Source organism: Narcine bancroftii, chromosome 4 (genome assembly GCF_036971445.1).
Source record: "Narcine bancroftii isolate sNarBan1 chromosome 4, sNarBan1.hap1, whole genome shotgun sequence".
NCBI lineage: Eukaryota > Metazoa > Chordata > Chondrichthyes > Torpediniformes > Narcinidae > Narcine > Narcine bancroftii.
The window spans coordinates 171,814,428-171,833,284 of NC_091472.1; the positions used below are offsets into that span (position 1 = coordinate 171,814,428).

Sequence of the window (18,857 nt, forward strand, 5' to 3'; positions counted from 1 at the left end):
CAGAAAAATGTAAAGAGTACCCAAGCAACACTTTCTTCATAAGGGTAGCGGGTAGATATGTGCAACGAGCTGGTAGAAGAGGTGGTAGGGGCAGGCACTGTGTTTAAAAGGCATTTCAACAGGTACATGGAGAGGAAAGGTTAGGAGTTTGGACTAAATACAAGCAAATAGGATGAGCTACAGTTGACAACCTGATTGGCATGGAGAAATTGGGAAGGGGCTCGTGGTTGGGGAGGGAAAAAAAAAGAGAAATTGGACTGAGGGGCTTATTTATTGCGTTACAATATCTAATTCGAACAGAGGAGGATTCATCGAGGACCAGGAGGTCAGTGGCGGCCAGATCCCCAAGAACCCGGACTTTACCTCAGCAGCAGAAAGAGGAGGCCCCAGAGCCAGCACGTCCCTCGTGCTTCTGCTTTAACTTCACATCTCCCTGCTGGCAGAACGACGAAGTTTTGGCAAAGTGCTTCTGGCGCCAGTTCACCATTTTACCTCCCTGCTTCTGAGAAGAGGGGAGCAGGGCTGAAGATTTCGGGCAAATCCACTGTGGCTGTCGTACAGAAGGTCTGTCACAGGGAAGGTCATTATTCGTTTACTCCCAACTCCAGGGGGTTAGAAGTTTCTTCCAGGATTGCATTTCAACCCACCAACCCTCCAAGGAAGCTGGTAAACCATTCGCACTGGACCATGAATTCCCTGGTTCATCTGGATTTCTTGGATCCAAGGGGGGCCCACCTCCAGTCATGAGTGACGTATTTTATGTAGTCGCAGGGCAGTGAAATCATAGCGGGAATGAAGCACAACGTGTAAAAGACTGGGAAAATCCACCACAGTGGGCTTTATACTGTTCAAACTGAGGACAAACCCACAGACAGACCAGCTTGTCATTATACTCTAAACAATAGAATTAACAATAGACAACAGACTCGCCAAGGCAAATAGCGCCTTTGGAAGACTACACAAAAGAGTCTGGAAAAACAACCAACTGAAAAACCTCACAAAGATAAGCGTATACAGAGCCGTTGTCATACCCACACTCCTGTTTGACTCCGAATCATGGGTCCTCTACCGGCATCACCTACGGCTCCTAGAACGCTTCCACCAGCGTTGTCTCCGCTCCATCCTCAACATTCATTGGAGCGCTTTCATCCCTAACGTCGAAGTACTTGAGATGGCAGAGGTCGACAGCATCGAGTCCACGCTGCTGAAGATCCAGCTGCGCTGGGTGGGTCACGTCTCCAGAATGGAGGACCATCGCCTTCCCAAGATCGTGTTATATGGCGAGCTCTCCACTGGTCACCATGACAGAGGTGCACCAAAGAAAAGGTACAAGGACTGCCTAAAGAAATCTCTTGGTGCCTGCCACATTGACCACTGCCAGTGGGCTGATATCGCCTCAAACCGTGCATCTTGGCGCCTCACAGTTCGGTGGGCAGCAACCTCCTTTGAAGAAGACCGCAGAGCCCACCTCACTGACAAAAGGCAAAGGAGGAAAAACCCAACACCCAACCCCAACCAACCAATTTTCCCCTGCAACCGTGTCTGCCTGTCCCGCATCGGACTTGTCAGCCACAAACAAGCCTGCAGCTGACGTGGACATTTACCCCCTCCATAAATCTTCGTCCGCGAAGCCAAGCCAAAGACATAGCATTACATTGTATTAGGTATTTATAAGTAATTGTGAAATGATTTAAAGTACAGATACATGCTGACAGACCCTCTGGCCACCTGTGAAATATTACTGTGCAGTTATATTTCACAGGATAGCCGGTGGAGCTGTCAGTGCATACCTGTGCTTTAAATAATTTCAAGATTACTTATAATACCACCAGACCAACGCACGCACGTACTAGCATCACTAACGGTACCTAGTAGAGCTGCTTGAGCATTCACACAGTCACTGAGTGATTAATGAATCAAGTTGGCTGGGCTCTGATACTTGCCCCTGCCAAGAGTCAGGGCCCGGTTGATTTTTACTCGCCCTGCACTTGGTGTGAGAGCAATGGGCAGTGCTTGTTCCTAAAATCCTCAGAGGAAAATAGTTTACATATCAACCTGCTTGAGGGGGACAATAAACAATCCTTTTCAAGTTTGGCTGCTCACAATAACTCATTCCCATGGTCCGTTTACTCTGATTGCATCAAGATCTCAGCTCATCTGAGCAGATCCAGACCCAGTCGCTGACTGGGCTAAACCAGGTCTGCCCTGACTTCTCTTGCTTGTGTGTGATTGCTCCAACTCTGTCTGTATTCGCTGCAAGTCATCCCCTACTGCCTAGTGAGCACGAAACTTGAGTCCTCACCTTCAACCCCAGTTATCAAGCCTGTGCAGGTGCGTACTTGGAGACCAAGGTCCAGACCGCCCCTGAATCCTTCGCCGAGGCCTGAGAGGGAAAAGGTAGTGAAGGCACAGCGAAGACGGTTGATAGCGGGAATGACTGGCTTCTATTCATTCCCCATTCCTTTCTTTCCTCCTGGACGGCAAGCTTCTCGTGATAGCTCTGGATTGCTCAAGAGGTTGTCTCCATTGATTAGTTTGTAATGTGGCCATAACGGACCAGGCAAGTTGTCTCTCACTACAGAAAGTGTGGTGTCTGTCAAACAGAGTTGACCTTTCCAGTGGGACTTTGATGGGCTTTGTAGTCATGGCACATGAAACAGGCCGTTTGGTCCATCATGTCCATGCCGACCATCAAGCACCCATTTACATTCATCCTAACCTTATCCCATCTTATTCTCTCCATCAACCAGATTCTACTACTTAGAGCAGTTCACAGCAGCCAGTGGACTTGCCCCATGTGTTTTTGGGATGAGTGGTAGAAACTATAGCATCTGAAATCGCACACGAGATCACAGGAGGTCAGGATCAAACTCCATGTTTCTGATTTTAACTTATTAGCTTCAATTTATTTACTCGTTTTCTTAAGGTGCCATACTGGGTTCAAATCCTGTGTCTGCATCCATAGTCCAGACTGCTAAAAGCATGGCCAATAAATTCACTAACTGTAGGTTACCTAACTTCAGTAAGGATATCAATAAGATTGAAAGAGAGCAGAAAAGATTTACTAGGTCTTCAGGAGTGCTGTTACAGGGAAAGATTAAACAGTTCAGGACTTTATTCCTTGGAGCGAAGAACAATGAGGGGAGATTTGATAGAGGTTTACAAGGTTGAGAAGTAGACAGAGTGGATGTGAGTGGCCTTTTTCCACTTGGATTGTGGGAGATAAATATGGGAGGTCATAGTTTTAAGCTGAAAGGGGAAAAATTTAGGAGGAACATCAAGGGAAAGTTCTTCACTCAGAGTGGTGGGAGTGTGGAATGGGCTGCCATCTGATGTGAATGTAGGCTTGATTTTGAGTTTTAAGAATAGATTGGCTAAATACATGGATGGGAGAGGTCTGGAGGGTTATAGAGTGGGAGCAGTTCAGTGGGACGAGGGGAATAGTGGTTGGCACAGACTAGAAGGGCTTAATGGCCTGTGTTCTGTGGTTCTATTAATTACTGATATTGTAGCCCCAACCGATGTCAAGCTCAAGCCAGATGCATTAATGACACAGTACGAGTGAAGGCCCTTTTGTGCCACCCAATTAACCTACCAAGATCGTGTTTTTTGGAGGGTGGGAGGAAATCAGAGCACCTGGAGAAAACTCATGCCGGTCACGGTGAGAATGTATAAACTCCTTATGGTCAGCTTTAGATTCAGACCTGGGTTGCTGGCACTGTAACAGCCTTATCTTAACCACTGCATAACCATACCGCCCACACAGATTAACGACTGGCTCTGCATCCCTAAATTAATGTCTCATACCATCCTCAGCATCAAGACTCTCTGATCTACGGGTTGTTCTCAGGGCGGCACAGAGAGTCAGACATCCAGAACTGCTGGAAGACCATCAACTCGGTGAAAGGCACACTTGGTCTGCCCGAAATCCTTTCAGCACGTGGAGATGTCGGTGAGGTAATGCTGGCGGCTGGCATATTCAAGGCTGCAGGAGTACGTGCTGAGGATTGCACTGAGGCTTGGTCGTGCCAATGTGAGGGCACTGTGGGGAAGGCCCACGGTCTGGAGTCGATTACTGCTCATTGATTGAGGGGATGAGACCAAGGGGAAACCAACGGCGGGGGGTGGGGGTGGGGAGGAAGACAGTGACAAGGTGTCACAGGGGTGATAATGGTGTATTTAGAGAGCAAGTGTAAAATTGTCCATTGATGGGAATGTATAGATAGGATTGACACTACGGTGAAAAGACTTTGAACGGTTTTCTCTTTTGTAAAAAATTTATTGTAAATAGTCTATTTTTTGGGGGGAATAAAGTGAGTCCCACACAGCAAAAGAATCGGTAGAAAGCAGATGAGGGTTAGAGCCACCCGAAAGAATGGGTAACTGCAAGGAGGGGAAGGCACCATTCCCACAATGCAGGGCTGCTTTGTCACTTGCAATACATGGTGCTTTGGTTCAAGTATCCATTTGCCTGCAGATAAAAGCAAGCTAACGAGGGAAGGGGCAAGAGTGAGGTGGGGTATGTGAGTCCAGCCAAGTGGAACTTGGCTGACCAGATTGAGGAGTGGAACCATTAGTAGCTAAAACGGGAGCCACACGTTTACCCAGCTGAAGCAGGCGGCCCAGCTCGCATTGCCCGAGATGCAAGTGCAGGTGGTGGGATTGGCTCATGCAGACGAGAGTTAAAGTAGAACTTTTTTCCTTTTGAAAACCTCCTTTGAGTCAGAGCAAGGGAGAAGGGAGCGCCCCGTTCTCAGGCGCAGTATCCAAAGCCTCACTCAGCTAACAAAACCCTGCTTTCTGTTCCTGACCTCTTGAGCAAAGTGGATGTGTGTGCTTTTGCACTGCTGAGTAAGCTGTGAGAATAAATCAGTCCTTGGTGGCTGAGGAGGACAAACAGCTATGTAAATGCTTTCTCAGAGGAACAATCTCAGCCTTTCACGTTGTAAATGATTGCAAAATTATTCATGCAGGAGGTATTTTCCTGGCAAGAGGCTGTTCCAAAGTGAGATCTAACTAGTTGAGGATTGTAGAATATCCAGTAATTGAGAGCAGGGCTGTAATTAAAGTGAAGATGTTTGTTAATGTGTAGCAAATTAATTCTGGTCCCAGGCACAGGTTGTATTTAACTTGCAGTTCATGAGGTGCCTGGGCCTGTTTCTGAAGCTTCCCCATACGGCTCCATTTTAGGTGAACTGAGAGCACAGGACAAGAATGAAATCCCCCTGGTGTGTCAACAACGACAAAATGTCAGTGCAGCAACAAACCACTCATCCTCCCTGTTGGTGATTCCCTCCATCTGGGTGGCTTATTGTGCTGGCGCCTTCCACCCCAACCTGCCACTTGAACTGCTGTCCACTTCTGCACTGGAAGTCGAGATGGGACGTGAAATTTAGCAGAGGTCATGCAGATTTTACAGCTTGCTTTAGCTTTACACTTGCACACTTCAAATATTCTGCAAGGATGAGCCCCACAATTGATCCAGTCACTCTGAGCTAAGTTGCACAAGTATGTGACTGGTCTTTCCTGCGGCAGTTGATGAACTTGCTCTCTTTCCCCTCCCCCTCTCCCTCTCCACGCTCTCCCTCTCCCCAACCTTCTCCCTCCCTCCCCTTTTCCCCGCCCCCCTCTCTTGCCTTGTCCCCGTCTCCTCTCGCCCCAGCTCCCCTTCCCCCCCCCCGCCTTGGCCCTCCCCGCCACCCCCTTCTCTCCTCCTTGCACTCCCTCTCCTCCTTCTCCTACCACCTGCTCTCTGCTCCATGGTGCATGTGAACCTTGAACAAAAGCTGGTTGCCCTGGGAATTTGTTGAAATCTCTAGTGCATGCATCGATAAAGGCTTTGTTAGGAGTATTGTCAGAGGTACTGAAACCCTGCAGTGTAGGTACCCAGCAATTTTGAGTGCTTGAGACCCCTCCATTGGAATCCATGGATAGTTTGGTGCAGTGAACAGAGGAAGAATGTGGGGCTTCTTCCTGGTGTGCAAATGCATGTGGAACCTCCAGTGGCTGCTGATGTTGTTGGGGACACAGAATACCTGCTGGAGCAGTGGCCCTAGTGTCTGGTACCTGTCAACACCAGAGCATGTGATGCGCACAGGACTCCCCCTGCAAGTACCAACAATGTTGACCTTGGGCTTTATATGCAGTGATAATTGCGCACATTAACTGCAGAGGTAGTGCAAGCATTGCCTGATGGAAGTATTTTCTAATGCCGATGCCAAGCATGCCTGCTGCCTCCTGATACAGCAGTGGTCCCATCCGTTGCACGCTGCTCTCAGGAGCTGCGGTGGCAGTGACGGGCACGTCTGCCACAGTGCTAGATTCCATTGGTCGGCATGGTTCCTGGGAATGTTGTTGCCTTGTGCGGCGATCCTTCTGCAACTGAAGAAGGGCTTAATGCTGCCGCTCGCTGACATTCTTTGTGGCTGAGTCAGCCAGTAGCACGTGGTAAAATGCAGCTTAGGCTGCACCATGACGTCTGTTTGCACAGCTTTGGCCTTTCAAACGGAGGGATTGACTCGGATTGTGAGCAAGAAAGCACTGGTGTGAGGAGGTAAACTTGCAAGCTGTGCAGTGTGGTATTAAACCTCAAACCTCTTAAGGGGACTTGGACCTAATGAAGAGCAATCCTTGAGCTGCCAACTGTCTGTTCTCAGAATTTATCCCCTGGTCTCTGCTCTTACCCAGGGCAGCTTAAAAGTTCCCTTCCCTCTGCTCTGAGTGCAGCTTGTACCATGTGCAGAATCTTGAAGTGCTGGAGGCCTGCAGCACTAGCTGCCTCCTGCCAATGTTTGCACTAATGTTTCCTGCATGACTTGTATTTATTTCAGAACATCTGCACTTTCCTTGTCTGGGTTGGGGGTGGGGAGGGATGTAGGGCATCCATCTCCATTCAAGTCTTTCTGAGGTGTGCTTGATGCCGAGAACGAAATGACCAGTTTGATTCCCGGTCTTCCTCACTCCTGTGAAGGGTGCGTTGGCAGAACCCTTGTTTCTGCTATGCCGACCAGGGGAAAGCCTAGTCAGGAACATCTTTCACCTAGCAGTGTCGCAGGTACCAAGGCACCTCCAGCATTTTTGGGAATCGGGAGCCTGAGAAATAATCCAAATCACCACATTCTAATCTTGGGGGGGTGGGGGGTGGGTGGGTGGTGAGTCTCCAGCTTTCTGACTGTGGTTCTTCGTCAGCCTTTCCTTGCATTCACCATCCTGATTTTGAGGCAGCTTTCTCCTCTGCGGAAGGGGAAGGCACCAGCTCCCAACTGGAGAAGCCACTGGCTTCATCCCTGTCCATTCCTGAGATTTAACAGTGAACGCTGGTGGTACAAGAGGGAGGGGAGTTCAGCTGTGGGGCTTTCCCTGTTGAGACAGGCACTGCCTTTTTAAAAAAAAAATCTTTTATTTTTAGAGATTGTTCACCTGCATTAAAGTTATTCTGCAGTTGCAAGTTTTTGTAGTACGTACCCCACACACACATGCACACCCCCCCACACTCAGAGGAATTGGAGGGTCTCTTTCCGTCTCCCTCTTCCTCATGACCCTATTGTAACTGAGATGTTTTCTACCTACTATTACCAGGAAATTGACTCATTTAATGAGCCTGCCTTTTGAATATTTTTTTTTCCAATGTTGTGTACAAACACATAAGCTGGTCTGCAACTCTACGGTTCGACTCGGGCCAGACCCTGTCATAATTTCTTGCTGAGAAATCGCTGAGCATCATGAGCAGTGTTTGCCCAACCCTGGCTGAGTCGTGACTTCTGTTTGAAGCTTTGCCAGCTTTACACAGGGCAACCTGTGGGAAATACTGATAACTTTTGCTTTTGCCAACAGGTAGATGATGCCATGCTGATGTTTGACAAGACAACCAATCGACATCGAGGTAAAAACCTTGTTTGCAATGATTATTTATGTTGTGTAATTTGTATCACTTTGCATTGAACCACATGGATTCCTTTGCACTGTGAAAGACTATAATTTCTTATAGAACTGTTCCCTTTATACTGAACAGTGTTTTCTTTTAAATTGTATAATTCCCTTCAGTTATTACTGTTTAAACACATTTGTCTTTAGTCCATTACTGTTATAATTTGAGTTTATACAATACAATTTACATGTTCTTTTAAATTTATTGGACCAATCCATGAAGTTTAAACCTTGATCTCTCTGCTAAATTGTACATGGTTTGTACAATGGCACACAGCAGTTTCACACAGCAACAGTTCTGAGAGGGATGAAAGGCTGGAGCTAGTCTTCCCTGGTCCTTGGGCCATACTCACCACTTAACGCCTGATGAAAATCTTTTTCTGCAGTTGACCAGTTGAGAAAAAGAGAGAAAAAGTGACAAAACAAAAGGGAGTGCTACTGGAAAAGAGGGAGACCAATCCTGTTATCTGTCCCCTCTGGCTGTGTAGGGACTATCTCATAGAACATTGCGGCACTGAAAATAGGCCCTTCAGCGCTTCTAGTCTCTGCCAAACTATTATTCTGCCTCGTCCCACTGACAAACTAGCTCTCCATACCCCTCCCATTCATGTACCTTTTCAAATTTTTCTTAAATGTGAAAATTGAGCCCATATTCACTACTGTAGCTGGCAGCTCATTCTACACTTCCACCCCTCTTGTGTGAAGAAGCTCCCCCTAAACTTTTCCCTTTAAACTCTTAGCTCATGTCCTCTGGTTTGTATCTCACCTAATCTTAGTTGAAAAAAAACTACTTGTATTTCGCCTGTACCCCTCAATTTTAAATAACTGGCTATCCATCCCATAAGATGATGATGGTTCCTTTCAAGTCAGTTTGTGGGTTTGATATGAGGATACCCCACTCCTCAGAAAGGAACAGCATGTGCATGAATCTATTTAGGTGAGTAGGGGTTGCACAGGTCCATACCCACCCTTTTGACATCCCCTCCAGGGATAAATACCTCTATCAAATCTCCCCTCATTCTTCTACCCTTCAGGGAATAAAGTCCTAACATATTTAACCTTTCCTGTAACTCAGTTCCTAAGGTCCAGGCAACACCCTAGTAAATCTTTTTTGCACTCTTTCAATTTTATTGATATCGTTCCTGTGGTTAGATGACCAAAACTGCACACAAAACTCCAAATTTGGCCTCACCATTGCCTTTGACAATTTTACCATAATATCTCAACTCCTGTACTCAGTACTTTGATTTATGAGGGACCAATATGCCAAAAGCTCTCTTTACAACCCTTTCCACCTGTGAAGCCACTTTCAGGAAGTTGTGTATTCCCAGATCCCTCTGTTCTATTGTACTCCGCAGAGCCCTACCATTTACCATTTATGTCTTACCTTGGTTTGTCCTTCTAAAATGCAGCACCTCACACTTGTTTGCATTAAATTCCATCTGCCATTTTTCAGCTCATTTTTCCAGCTGGCCCAGATCCATCTTCAAAGTGCAAAAGCCATCCTCACCGTCCACAACACTTCCAATCTTAGTGTCGTCTGCAAACTCGCTGATTCAATTTACCACATTTTCATCCAGATCATTAATATAGACACAAACAACAATGGTCCCAGGACCGATCCCTGAGGCTCACCACTAGTCACTGGTCTCCAGTCTGAGAAACATTCATCCACTACCACTCTGGTTTCTCCCATAAAGCCAAAGTCGAATCCAGTTTATTATCTCACCATGAATACTGAGCTTCTGAACCTTCCTGACTAATCTCCCATGTGGGACCTTGTCAAAGCCCTTATCAAAGACATGTAAGCAACACCCACAGCCTTTCTTTCATCAACTTTCCTAGTAACCTTCTTGAAAAGCTTGGTTAAACCCGTCCTACCTGCACAAAGCCATGTTGACTCTCTGTAATCAGTCCCAGGCTATCCAAATACATGTATATTTGATCTCTTAAGACACTTTCCAATAGTTTACCTACTACTGATGTCAGGCTCACTGGCCTATAATTTCCAAGGTTACTTTTGGAGCATTTTTAAAAAAACTGAAGAACATGAGGTGCCCTCCAATCCTCCAGCACCTCACCCGTGACTAAGGAATTTTAAATATTTCTTCTAGAGCCCCTGCAATTTCTCCATCAAGGTCAGAAGGAATATCTTGTTAGAACCTTAGGATTTATCCACCCTTGTTTGCTTTAATCTGTGTAGTTTCCATGACCTCATTGCTTGTTTTCCTAACTTCCCTGGGCTCTGTGCCAGTTTCCTGAATAAATACTGATGCAAAAAAAAACATTTAAGATCTTACCCCCATCTCTTTTGGCTACATACGTAGCCGACCACTCTGATCTTCGAGGACCAATTTTGTCCCTTGCCAACCTTTTGCTCTTAATATACTTGTTGAAACCAGTTTGATTTTCCTTCACATTGACTGCCAAAGCAATCTCATGCCTTTTTTGAGCCTTCCTGATTTCTTTGAATTTTTTTCTTACATTTTTATACTCCACAAGTATCTCATTTGCTCCTTGATACCTGTACCTGCTATATTACCTCTCTCCTCTTCTTAACCAGATCGTCAATATTCCTTGAAAACCAAGGTTCCCTTTGCCTGTTAACTTTGCCTTTAATATTGACAGGAACATGCAAACTCTGTACTCTCAAAATATTGCCTTTGAATGTCTTCCACTGACCTCGCACAACGTTACCAGAAACCTTGCCCAAATTCACGCTTTCCAGATCCTTTTCTCATTTCTTCAAAATTGGCCTTTCTCCAATTTAGTAACTCAACCAAAGGCCCAGACCTATCCTTCTCCATATATAACTTGAAACGACATTATGATCACTGGACCCAAAATATTCCCCTACACATACTTCTGTCGCCTCTCTTGTCTTGTTTACTAATGAGATCCAGTATTAAACTCTCTCTAGTTGGTACCTCTATATATTCATTCAGAAAACTTTCCTGAACACATTTGTAAAAGGTGCTGGAGTTGGATGAGGGTGAGGGGGTGGGGTGGGGGGGTGATGGACAAGAGTTACAGGAACTCCGTCACACCTAGGAAGCAGGAGGAAGATCGCTGGGTGATGGTCAGGAGAGAGAAAAGGAGCAGGCTGTCAGTGCAGGGCACTCCTGTGGCAATTCCCCCTCACTAATCCTGGCACCAGGGAGACCATATACCATGGGATATACTCGATCACTTCTACAGAATCTCTTATTTGTTTCCCCCAACTATGGAATCCCCTATCACTACAGCTCACCTCTTTAGCCACAGGACCAGACTCCCAGCCAGAGACCTGATCGTCGTTGCTTGTCCCTGATGGGTCCCTCCCTCTCCTACCCTACAACTGTATCCAAAATGGTATACTTGTTATTGAGGGGGAATTGCCCTTTTACAATATGGGAGTCCCAGTCAATATGTGGCAAGTTAAAATCCCCAACTATCACAAATTTGTTGCCTGCAACTCTCTGCTATCTCTCTGCAGATTTGCTCCTCCAATTCTTGCTGACTATTGGGTGGTCTATAATGCAACCCCATAACTGTAGACCTACCTTTTCTGTTCCTTAGCTCCACCCACATAGCCTCAGTAAACAGCCCTCTGGTCTGTCCTGTCTTAGCATAGTTGTGATATTTTTCCCTGACAAGCAATGCTACTCCTCCCCCTTTCATCCCCCCTCCCCCAGCTCTATTGCGTCTGAAACAATGGAACCTGAATCATTGAGCTGTCAGTCCTTCCCCTCCTGCAGCCGTTTCACAAATGGCCGCAATGTCATAATTCCATGTGCCAATCCATGCTTTAAGCTTGCCTGCCTTTCCCACAATACCTCTCGCATTGAAATAGATGCCCCTGAGAACATTTCCACCGCGCACAACTCTTTGATTCTGATTTTGCATGCAGTTTTCACATCATCTTTTCCCTCCTCCACTCCTCTATCTGCTCTGGCACTCTTGTTCCTACCCCGTGCAAATCTAGTTCAACCCCCCACCTGGAGCAGCACGAGCAAATCTTCCTGCAAGGATATTAGTCCCCCTCCAGTTCAGATGCAAACTGTCCCTCCAAACAGGTCCCACTTTCCCTAGAAGAGAGCCCAATGATCCAGAAACCTGAAGCCCTCCCTCCTGCACCAGTCTTTAGTCACATGTTAAGCTGTATTATCCTCATATTTCTAACCTTATTAGCACATGGCATGGGTAGCAATCCTGGGATCACAACCCTGGAGATCCTGACCTTCAACTTGGCACCCAACTCCCTGAACTCTCTTTACAGACATCCTCACCCAAACTACTCATGTCATTGGTCCCCACGTGGACCACGACATCTGGCTGCTCACCCTCCTCCTGATAATACCATGAACTCGATATGAGATATCGCTAATCCTGGCACCAGGGAGACCATATACCATGGGATATACTCGATCACTTCTACAGAATCTCTTATTTGTTTCCCCCAACTATGGAATCCCCTATCACTACAGCTCACCTCTTTAGCCACAGGACCAGACTCCCAGCCAGAGACCTGATCGTCGTTGGGTGGAAGGAAACCAGAGCACCGGAGTAAACCCCACGCAGGCACAGGGAGAGCGTAAAAACTCCTTCCAGACAGCTCTGGATTCTAAGCCGGGTGCTGGTGCTGTAATAGGGTCTTGTGGTCTCCTGCCTGTTGCTGGAACCCAATCAAGAGTGCAACTGCTCCCCAAGAACAACGTTATCTTGACTAATAACTGCTGACAACATTATCTTGACTAATCTCTAATTAGTACCCCAGAATAAATTTAGGAGAATAAACCTTGGTAATTGGCCAAAATAGTTCTCTAATTAGCAACAGAGGAGTTAAGAAAATAGGCTGTTTTCATATTAGCATTTATTAAACTCATATTTCAGAGTGTGTTCTTGAGCTGATGATTTGTTTGTAAGGTGTAAACTAAGGAAATGGGTTGGACAACAACTTCGGTGAATGACTAGATTCTATGCATTACAGTGATGTTGGTAGAAGGACAAAAATTGGAAATGAGTTGGACAACAACTTCGGTGAATGACTATAAAACTCAAAACGATCAACCAGTTTACCTATCTCGGCTGCACCATTTCATCAGATGCAAGGATCGACAACGAGATAGACAACAGACTCGCCAAGGCAAATAGCGCCTTTGGAAGACTACACAAAAGAGTCTGGAAAAACAACCAACTGAAAATCTTCACAAAGATAAGCGTATACAGAGCCGTTGTCATACCCACACTCCTGTTCGGCATCACCTACGGCTCCTAGAACGCTTCCACCAGCGTTGTCTCCGCTCCATCCTCAACATTCATTGGAGCGACTTCATCCCTAACATCGAAGAACTCGAGATGGCAGAGGCCGACAGCATCGAGTCCACGCTGCTGAAGATCCAGCTGCGCTGGGTGGGTCACGTCTCCAGAATGGAGGACCATCGCCTTCCCAAGATCGTGTTATATGGCGAGCTCTCCACTGGCCACCGTGACAGAGGTGCACCAAAGAAGAGGTACAAGGACTGCCTAAAGAAATCTCTTGGTGCCTGCCACATTGACCACCGCCAGTGGGCTGATATCGCCTCAAACCGTGCATCTTGGCGCCTCACAGTTCGGCGGGCAGCAACCTCCTTTGAAGAAGACCTCAGAGCCCACCTCACTGACAAAAGACAAAGGAGGAAAAACCCAACACCCAATCCCAACCCACCAATTTTCCCCTGCAACCGTGTCTGCCTGTCCCGCATCGGACTTGTCAGTCACAAACGAGCCTGCAGCTGACGTGGACTTTTACCCCTACTATAAATCTTCGTCCGCCAAGCCAAGAGAGAGAGATTCTATGCATTACGGCATTGTTGGTAGAAGGCAAAAATTAGCCAGGAGGTATCGCGATTGCTTCAATTTATCATAATAATTATTTACATCCATCCAGACATTTTATCAGAAACAAAGCAGTGAGAAGCTTTGCAAGTCAGTAAGTATCCAAGGAGAGAAATGGATCCCATCTGTGAGGTGGTGCCTTTGTCAAAGCGTCACCGCACAGGTTCACCAAGTTCTGTGTTTTAAGGGTTGAGTGAGAATCAAACCCACAACCTGACTCCAGTGAATGTGACAGCCAGCGAGCCCCCGGCTGGCAGCCTAGAATGTACCACTTCAGGGTGATATTTATTTAACCTCCCTGTTTCCCTGGAGTCGGTGGCAGTGATTACAAATGGCTGCCTGACAGAACATCATGCCAAGGTTGAGAGGGAGTGCACGGATGGGCCGTGATGTGTGGGAAGCTTTCTAAACAGCCATTTGCATTACAGGGCCCAAACAAAGGGCAGAATGACAGCTGCCCCGAATAAAAGCCCTTGCTGAATGCAGTCTGTGAGCCTACAACCTGGCTCTCTGATTGTATTCAGCACAGGTTTCAGCAGCCTTGATCCCAGCATTAGTGTAATCCTTTGCTACTACTGATATTCAGTGCTCTGAGCTGGCCTGTGTGACAGATCAGTGCCTCTGAGATTCTATGGGTTTACTTGCATTGTGTAAAGTGGACCCAGCTCAGCATCCTTCTACCCTCATTCATTTTCTTCCTCTCTCCTGCTCACTTTCACAGAGGAACAATCTCCAACTGTCATCCATGCCCTCTTCTCTCTCACTGTGATCCATAATCCTTTTTGATCCTCTTTCTCAAGGTCTCCATATCCTACTTGACCACCCTGGCCCAGCGGTTAAAACTATTTTGGGCTGTCGTATTTCCACCTCTCAGGGCATTGTGTGATGGAGGTGAACCTAACTGAGGAAGGTCACCTAATTGCAGGTTCAAGGAAATGGTGGGGGCAACTAGTCATTCAGATCCAAAAATGTAGAAGGGATCAAGCTGACAACATTTGCTGGTAGTTCTGATTGGAACGGATGTCGTTCAACATTCTCGGGCTTCCACACTGAAGTCTGTGTCTTGATGAAGGATGAGAGGAGCCAAATCCTTCCTTCTCTGAAGAAACTTGTAGTGCTTCAAGAAGTGAGCCAGCATCGTGAAAGACACCCATCAGCCTGGCCATGTTTTCTTCTACCTTCAGGCAGAAGCCTGAAGTCCAGGCCCTCAGGTGCAAGGATTTCCCAATAGCTATCAGGTTCTCTAAAATTTTAACTTTAAATTTAAAATTTTTAAAATGTTTTAAAATTAGACATACGGCACAGTAACAGGCTATTCTGGCCCACGATCCTGAACCGTCCAAAATAACCTACAACCCCCTGTACGTGAACTCTCTGCACTACCCGAATCATAACACTACCTCAAAACTGCCCACCAGCTCCCTGCAGCACTGTCTCTGACCATTTACACTGCAGCCAACTGTGAATATTATTACTTTTTATCCCCCTCTTTTTCTTCCCTCTTGTGTGTTTCATGTACCTGGGAAGTTGCAGCAAGCAAGATTTTCATTGCAACTATACTTGTGGATGTGCCGACCTGGAGTAGGACCCCAACGTCCATCTTCAGAGCATTATTGCCTGTGTGCTCACTCCCTGGTCTCAGCAGATTCCCATCCTGTTGTGGGGTACCTGAAGCTATAAGTTGCTTGTGTTGGGTGTTACTCATGGGCATGCCCTCCAATTAGGTTCTCGGTGGAGTTGCTATTTAAATAAAAATTCTCACTGAAACCATGCATTTGAACTTGAGGCACCAGGAATTCCTCTGCAGAAAGAAAACAATGGGCATGCTAAAATATAATACGGAAGTTCCAGAGAAAAGCTCACCCCTCCTCCAAAAACATTCTTGAGAGGCGACTCAGCCCCAAGGTGAATAGATAATCTAGTTATCTTTTTAATTTACTCCTGGTTGCTGGGCACACATTAACTGAAATAAATTCAGCAGTCTCTGCATTGTTCAAAGCCTTCTGGAAGGAGAGCCATGTTGTCTTCCCCCAAACTTCACCCGAAGAAATGCTCTTGGGTTGGCACAAAAACAGATTGGTGCAAATTCTAAGAGGTTACCAGTGAAGCAGACAACACTCCACAGGCCGAACAGCATCTGTGGAGAAAGAAACAGCTAACCTTTCAGCTCATGAGCTTAGATCAGAAGAGGCAAGCTTTGAAAGTTCATCAACCTGCAGCATTCACCGCTCCTCCCTCCAGATTTGCTGACTGACCTGCTGAGTAATTTTTAAAAATCTATTCAGACTGCACAGCAACAGGCCTTATCGGCCCATGAGCCCATGCTGCCCAATTGACCTACATCCCTGTTACGCTTTGAAGAATAGGAGGAAACCAGAGCCCCCGAGGAAAACCCACACAGACACCGACCGGGAGAATGTAAAAGCTCCTTACAGACAGCCCCGATTTTGGACCCTGATCGCTGGCACTGTAACAGCATTCACTAACTGGTGCCCTCCAGCACTCTGTTTCAGCATTTTTCCATTTGCATTGTATTTGTGGCTCCTGTTTCTGGATTCCTCCATCAAAGCAAATAAATTCTCTTAATCAACTTGCTCCAATCCTTTCATCAACTGAGTTAGCACCTCAGCCATCTACAGCAATAGGACATATTTATTGGTTCATCCTAATTAACAAAAAAAAAGCTGTAAAATCGATTGGTATAAATTATAGTACATCCCCCACCTCTGGTTCAGAACCATGTTGTGATGGCTGCCAGTGGTGTTTGTCAGAAGACCTACAGTAATGAGAGTGACCCAGCAGAGCCTAGCCAAATTAAAAAGTGAGGTTTCTCCAGCACTTTTGTACCACAAGAGCCATCCAATGGGAGAGCACCTGCTTGCAATTGCCTCTGGTTGGTGAGCAGAACTTGGGAGGAGTTGGAAGGTTCTTGGGAGGTTCTCAGCTTGTCACTGATGGGCCTTGAGTCATGCAGAGTGATGGCGCAGCCCTGATGTTTAATTAAGGGTGGGAGATAGTTGGAGATCATGCCCTGATTATCCCAGCACAGAAGTAGGCTTTCGGCCCATCAGGCCCTTACCAGCTCCCACAAGAGCAGACCCATTCATCTCATTCCCCTCCCTTGCAGCCCTCTAAATTGCCCACTCTCACATATGACCATGGAGCAGCTGTTCCGGTCAAGAAGTCCTCAACCCATCTGGCCTGGAGTAAACGGGTTGGATTCATTCATCGGCCACAGGGAACCCTTCAGGACACACCCCAAATTGTCAAAGCAGGTACAGCTCTTTGTGCCTTGACGGGAAAATAAAAAGTCAAGTGGATGGTGCTGAGGATACAGAAAGGCTGCAGAGAGCTTTGGATAGATTAGGAAAATGGCTGATGAAATATAGCGTTGGAAGTGAAGTGTACGGTCATGCACTTGGTAGAAGAAACAGATGGCCAGACTATTTAGATGGAGAGATTCAAAATTCTAAGGAGCCAAGGGACTTGGGAGTCTTTGTGCAGGAGGACTAAAGGTTGACCCCCCCCCCCCCCTCGTTGAATCAGTGGAGAAGAGGACGAATGTAATGTTGGCATTCATTTCTAGAGGGACAGCATACAAGAGCAGGGATGTAGTGGTGAGACTCTAGAAAGCACTGGTGAGAGCCCACTTGGAGTACTGTGCACAATCTTTGGAGCAGTATTTGGGAAAAGTCATGCTGGAGTTGGAGAGGGTTCAGAAAAGATTTACTAGAACAATACCAAGATTGAAAGGGTTAGTATATGTGGAACAGTTATCGGCTCTTGGGCTGTACTCATTGGAGTGCCGAAGGAATTGGGATGGGGTGGGGGGGACACCTGATAGAGATATTTTGAATGCTGAAAGGCCTGAACAGAAAAGGTATTGTTTCCATTTTTGTCACGAAATACTACATTTAGAATGCGATGTACATGAAATTCTTTAACTTTGGTCTACCGTAAGGCAGACAGAGAGTCGCCACTTTGATGTGGCAAGTATTATTTCCCATGGTAGGGGATTCTAAATAAGAGGTCACCACTTCAGGATAAAAGGGCATCAATTTAAAACGGAGATGCAGAAAAAATTCTTTAGTCAGTGAAGTGAGTCTGTGGAACTAGTTGCCACAGGCACGCTCAGCCGCTGGAGATATTGATCAACTCGTGATTAGAATGGCGGAACAGACTCGATGGGCTATTAAGCCTACATCTGCTCCTATATCTTGTGATGTGTCTCTGGCATGTCAGCTCGGGTTCCATGTTCACCAGGATGGCGTCAACCTCTTGATTGCCTGTTAGTGGAATATGCAACCATAAAGAAATAAAAGCAGAAATTCTGGGGTCGAGTCCTTGACTCAACATTACTACTTTCTCATTCCACAGATGCTACTTCACGTTGAGTTGCTTCTGATTTTTGCATCTGTGGTTACATTTTTTTAAAGCCATAAAGTGACTCTCATGCACAAAGTATAAATTCTTCCCTTCATTGTGCAATGAAAGGAGAAAATGTTGGAAACACCCAGCAGATCAGGAAGCATCTGTGGAAAGAGAAACTCAATGCTTTTGGTCTAGGTGTTCAGTGCTGAGGGAGCAAGAAACTGGTTAATCCAAGGAGTAGCGGAGACCCGGGATGGGGGGGGGGGGGGGCGGCGGGGGGGAAACAATGTGCAGAACAAAGAATTTCTTGATTGGGTGAAATGCTGTGGCCTTTAAGGGATTGTTAGGTTCCTTTGTCTGTTATAATGTCCTTCTAATGTTATGAAGTCTGGGTAACATATGGTCTGGACATGTCCTTTATTGTGTCCCTCCATTTTAGCTACAAATATTTATCTCAAGTCCACCATATGATGTCTGCCTTTCTACACTGGAAGACAGTAGTCATTTCATGGATACCATGTTTGCTTGTAACAAATGATTGTAGGAAGTGATGGGTTAGACCTTGGAAATCCAGTGCAGGGTTAAGAGCCGTCAGTATCGAGTTGGAGGCTAGCAGCATGTGGTGCCGCTTGGAGCGTACATATTGTGCCGGGGCTATATTTGACTTGGTGCCGCTCATCAAAAGGAGGGTAACACTGACCAGA

The 18,857-nt window shown here is 46.4% G+C and overlaps 1 protein-coding gene across 13 annotated transcripts in view; it reads left to right on the plus strand.

Moving 5' to 3' along the window:
• Positions 1-18,857, plus strand: part of LOC138761221 (RNA-binding protein Musashi homolog 1-like) — a 185,342-nt gene that overhangs the window by 122,668 nt on the left and 43,817 nt on the right. For 11 of the 13 annotated variants that reach the window (XM_069932998.1, XM_069932997.1, XM_069932996.1 and 8 more), the window contains 2 exons: positions 3,817-3,957; positions 7,834-7,882. In XM_069932998.1, coding sequence (XP_069789099.1) covers positions 3,817-3,957; positions 7,834-7,882 — 190 coding nt within the window. The remainder of the gene's footprint in view (positions 1-3,816; positions 3,958-7,833; positions 7,883-18,857) is intronic. The other 2 variants (XM_069932999.1, XM_069933003.1) reach the window with 1 other exon arrangement.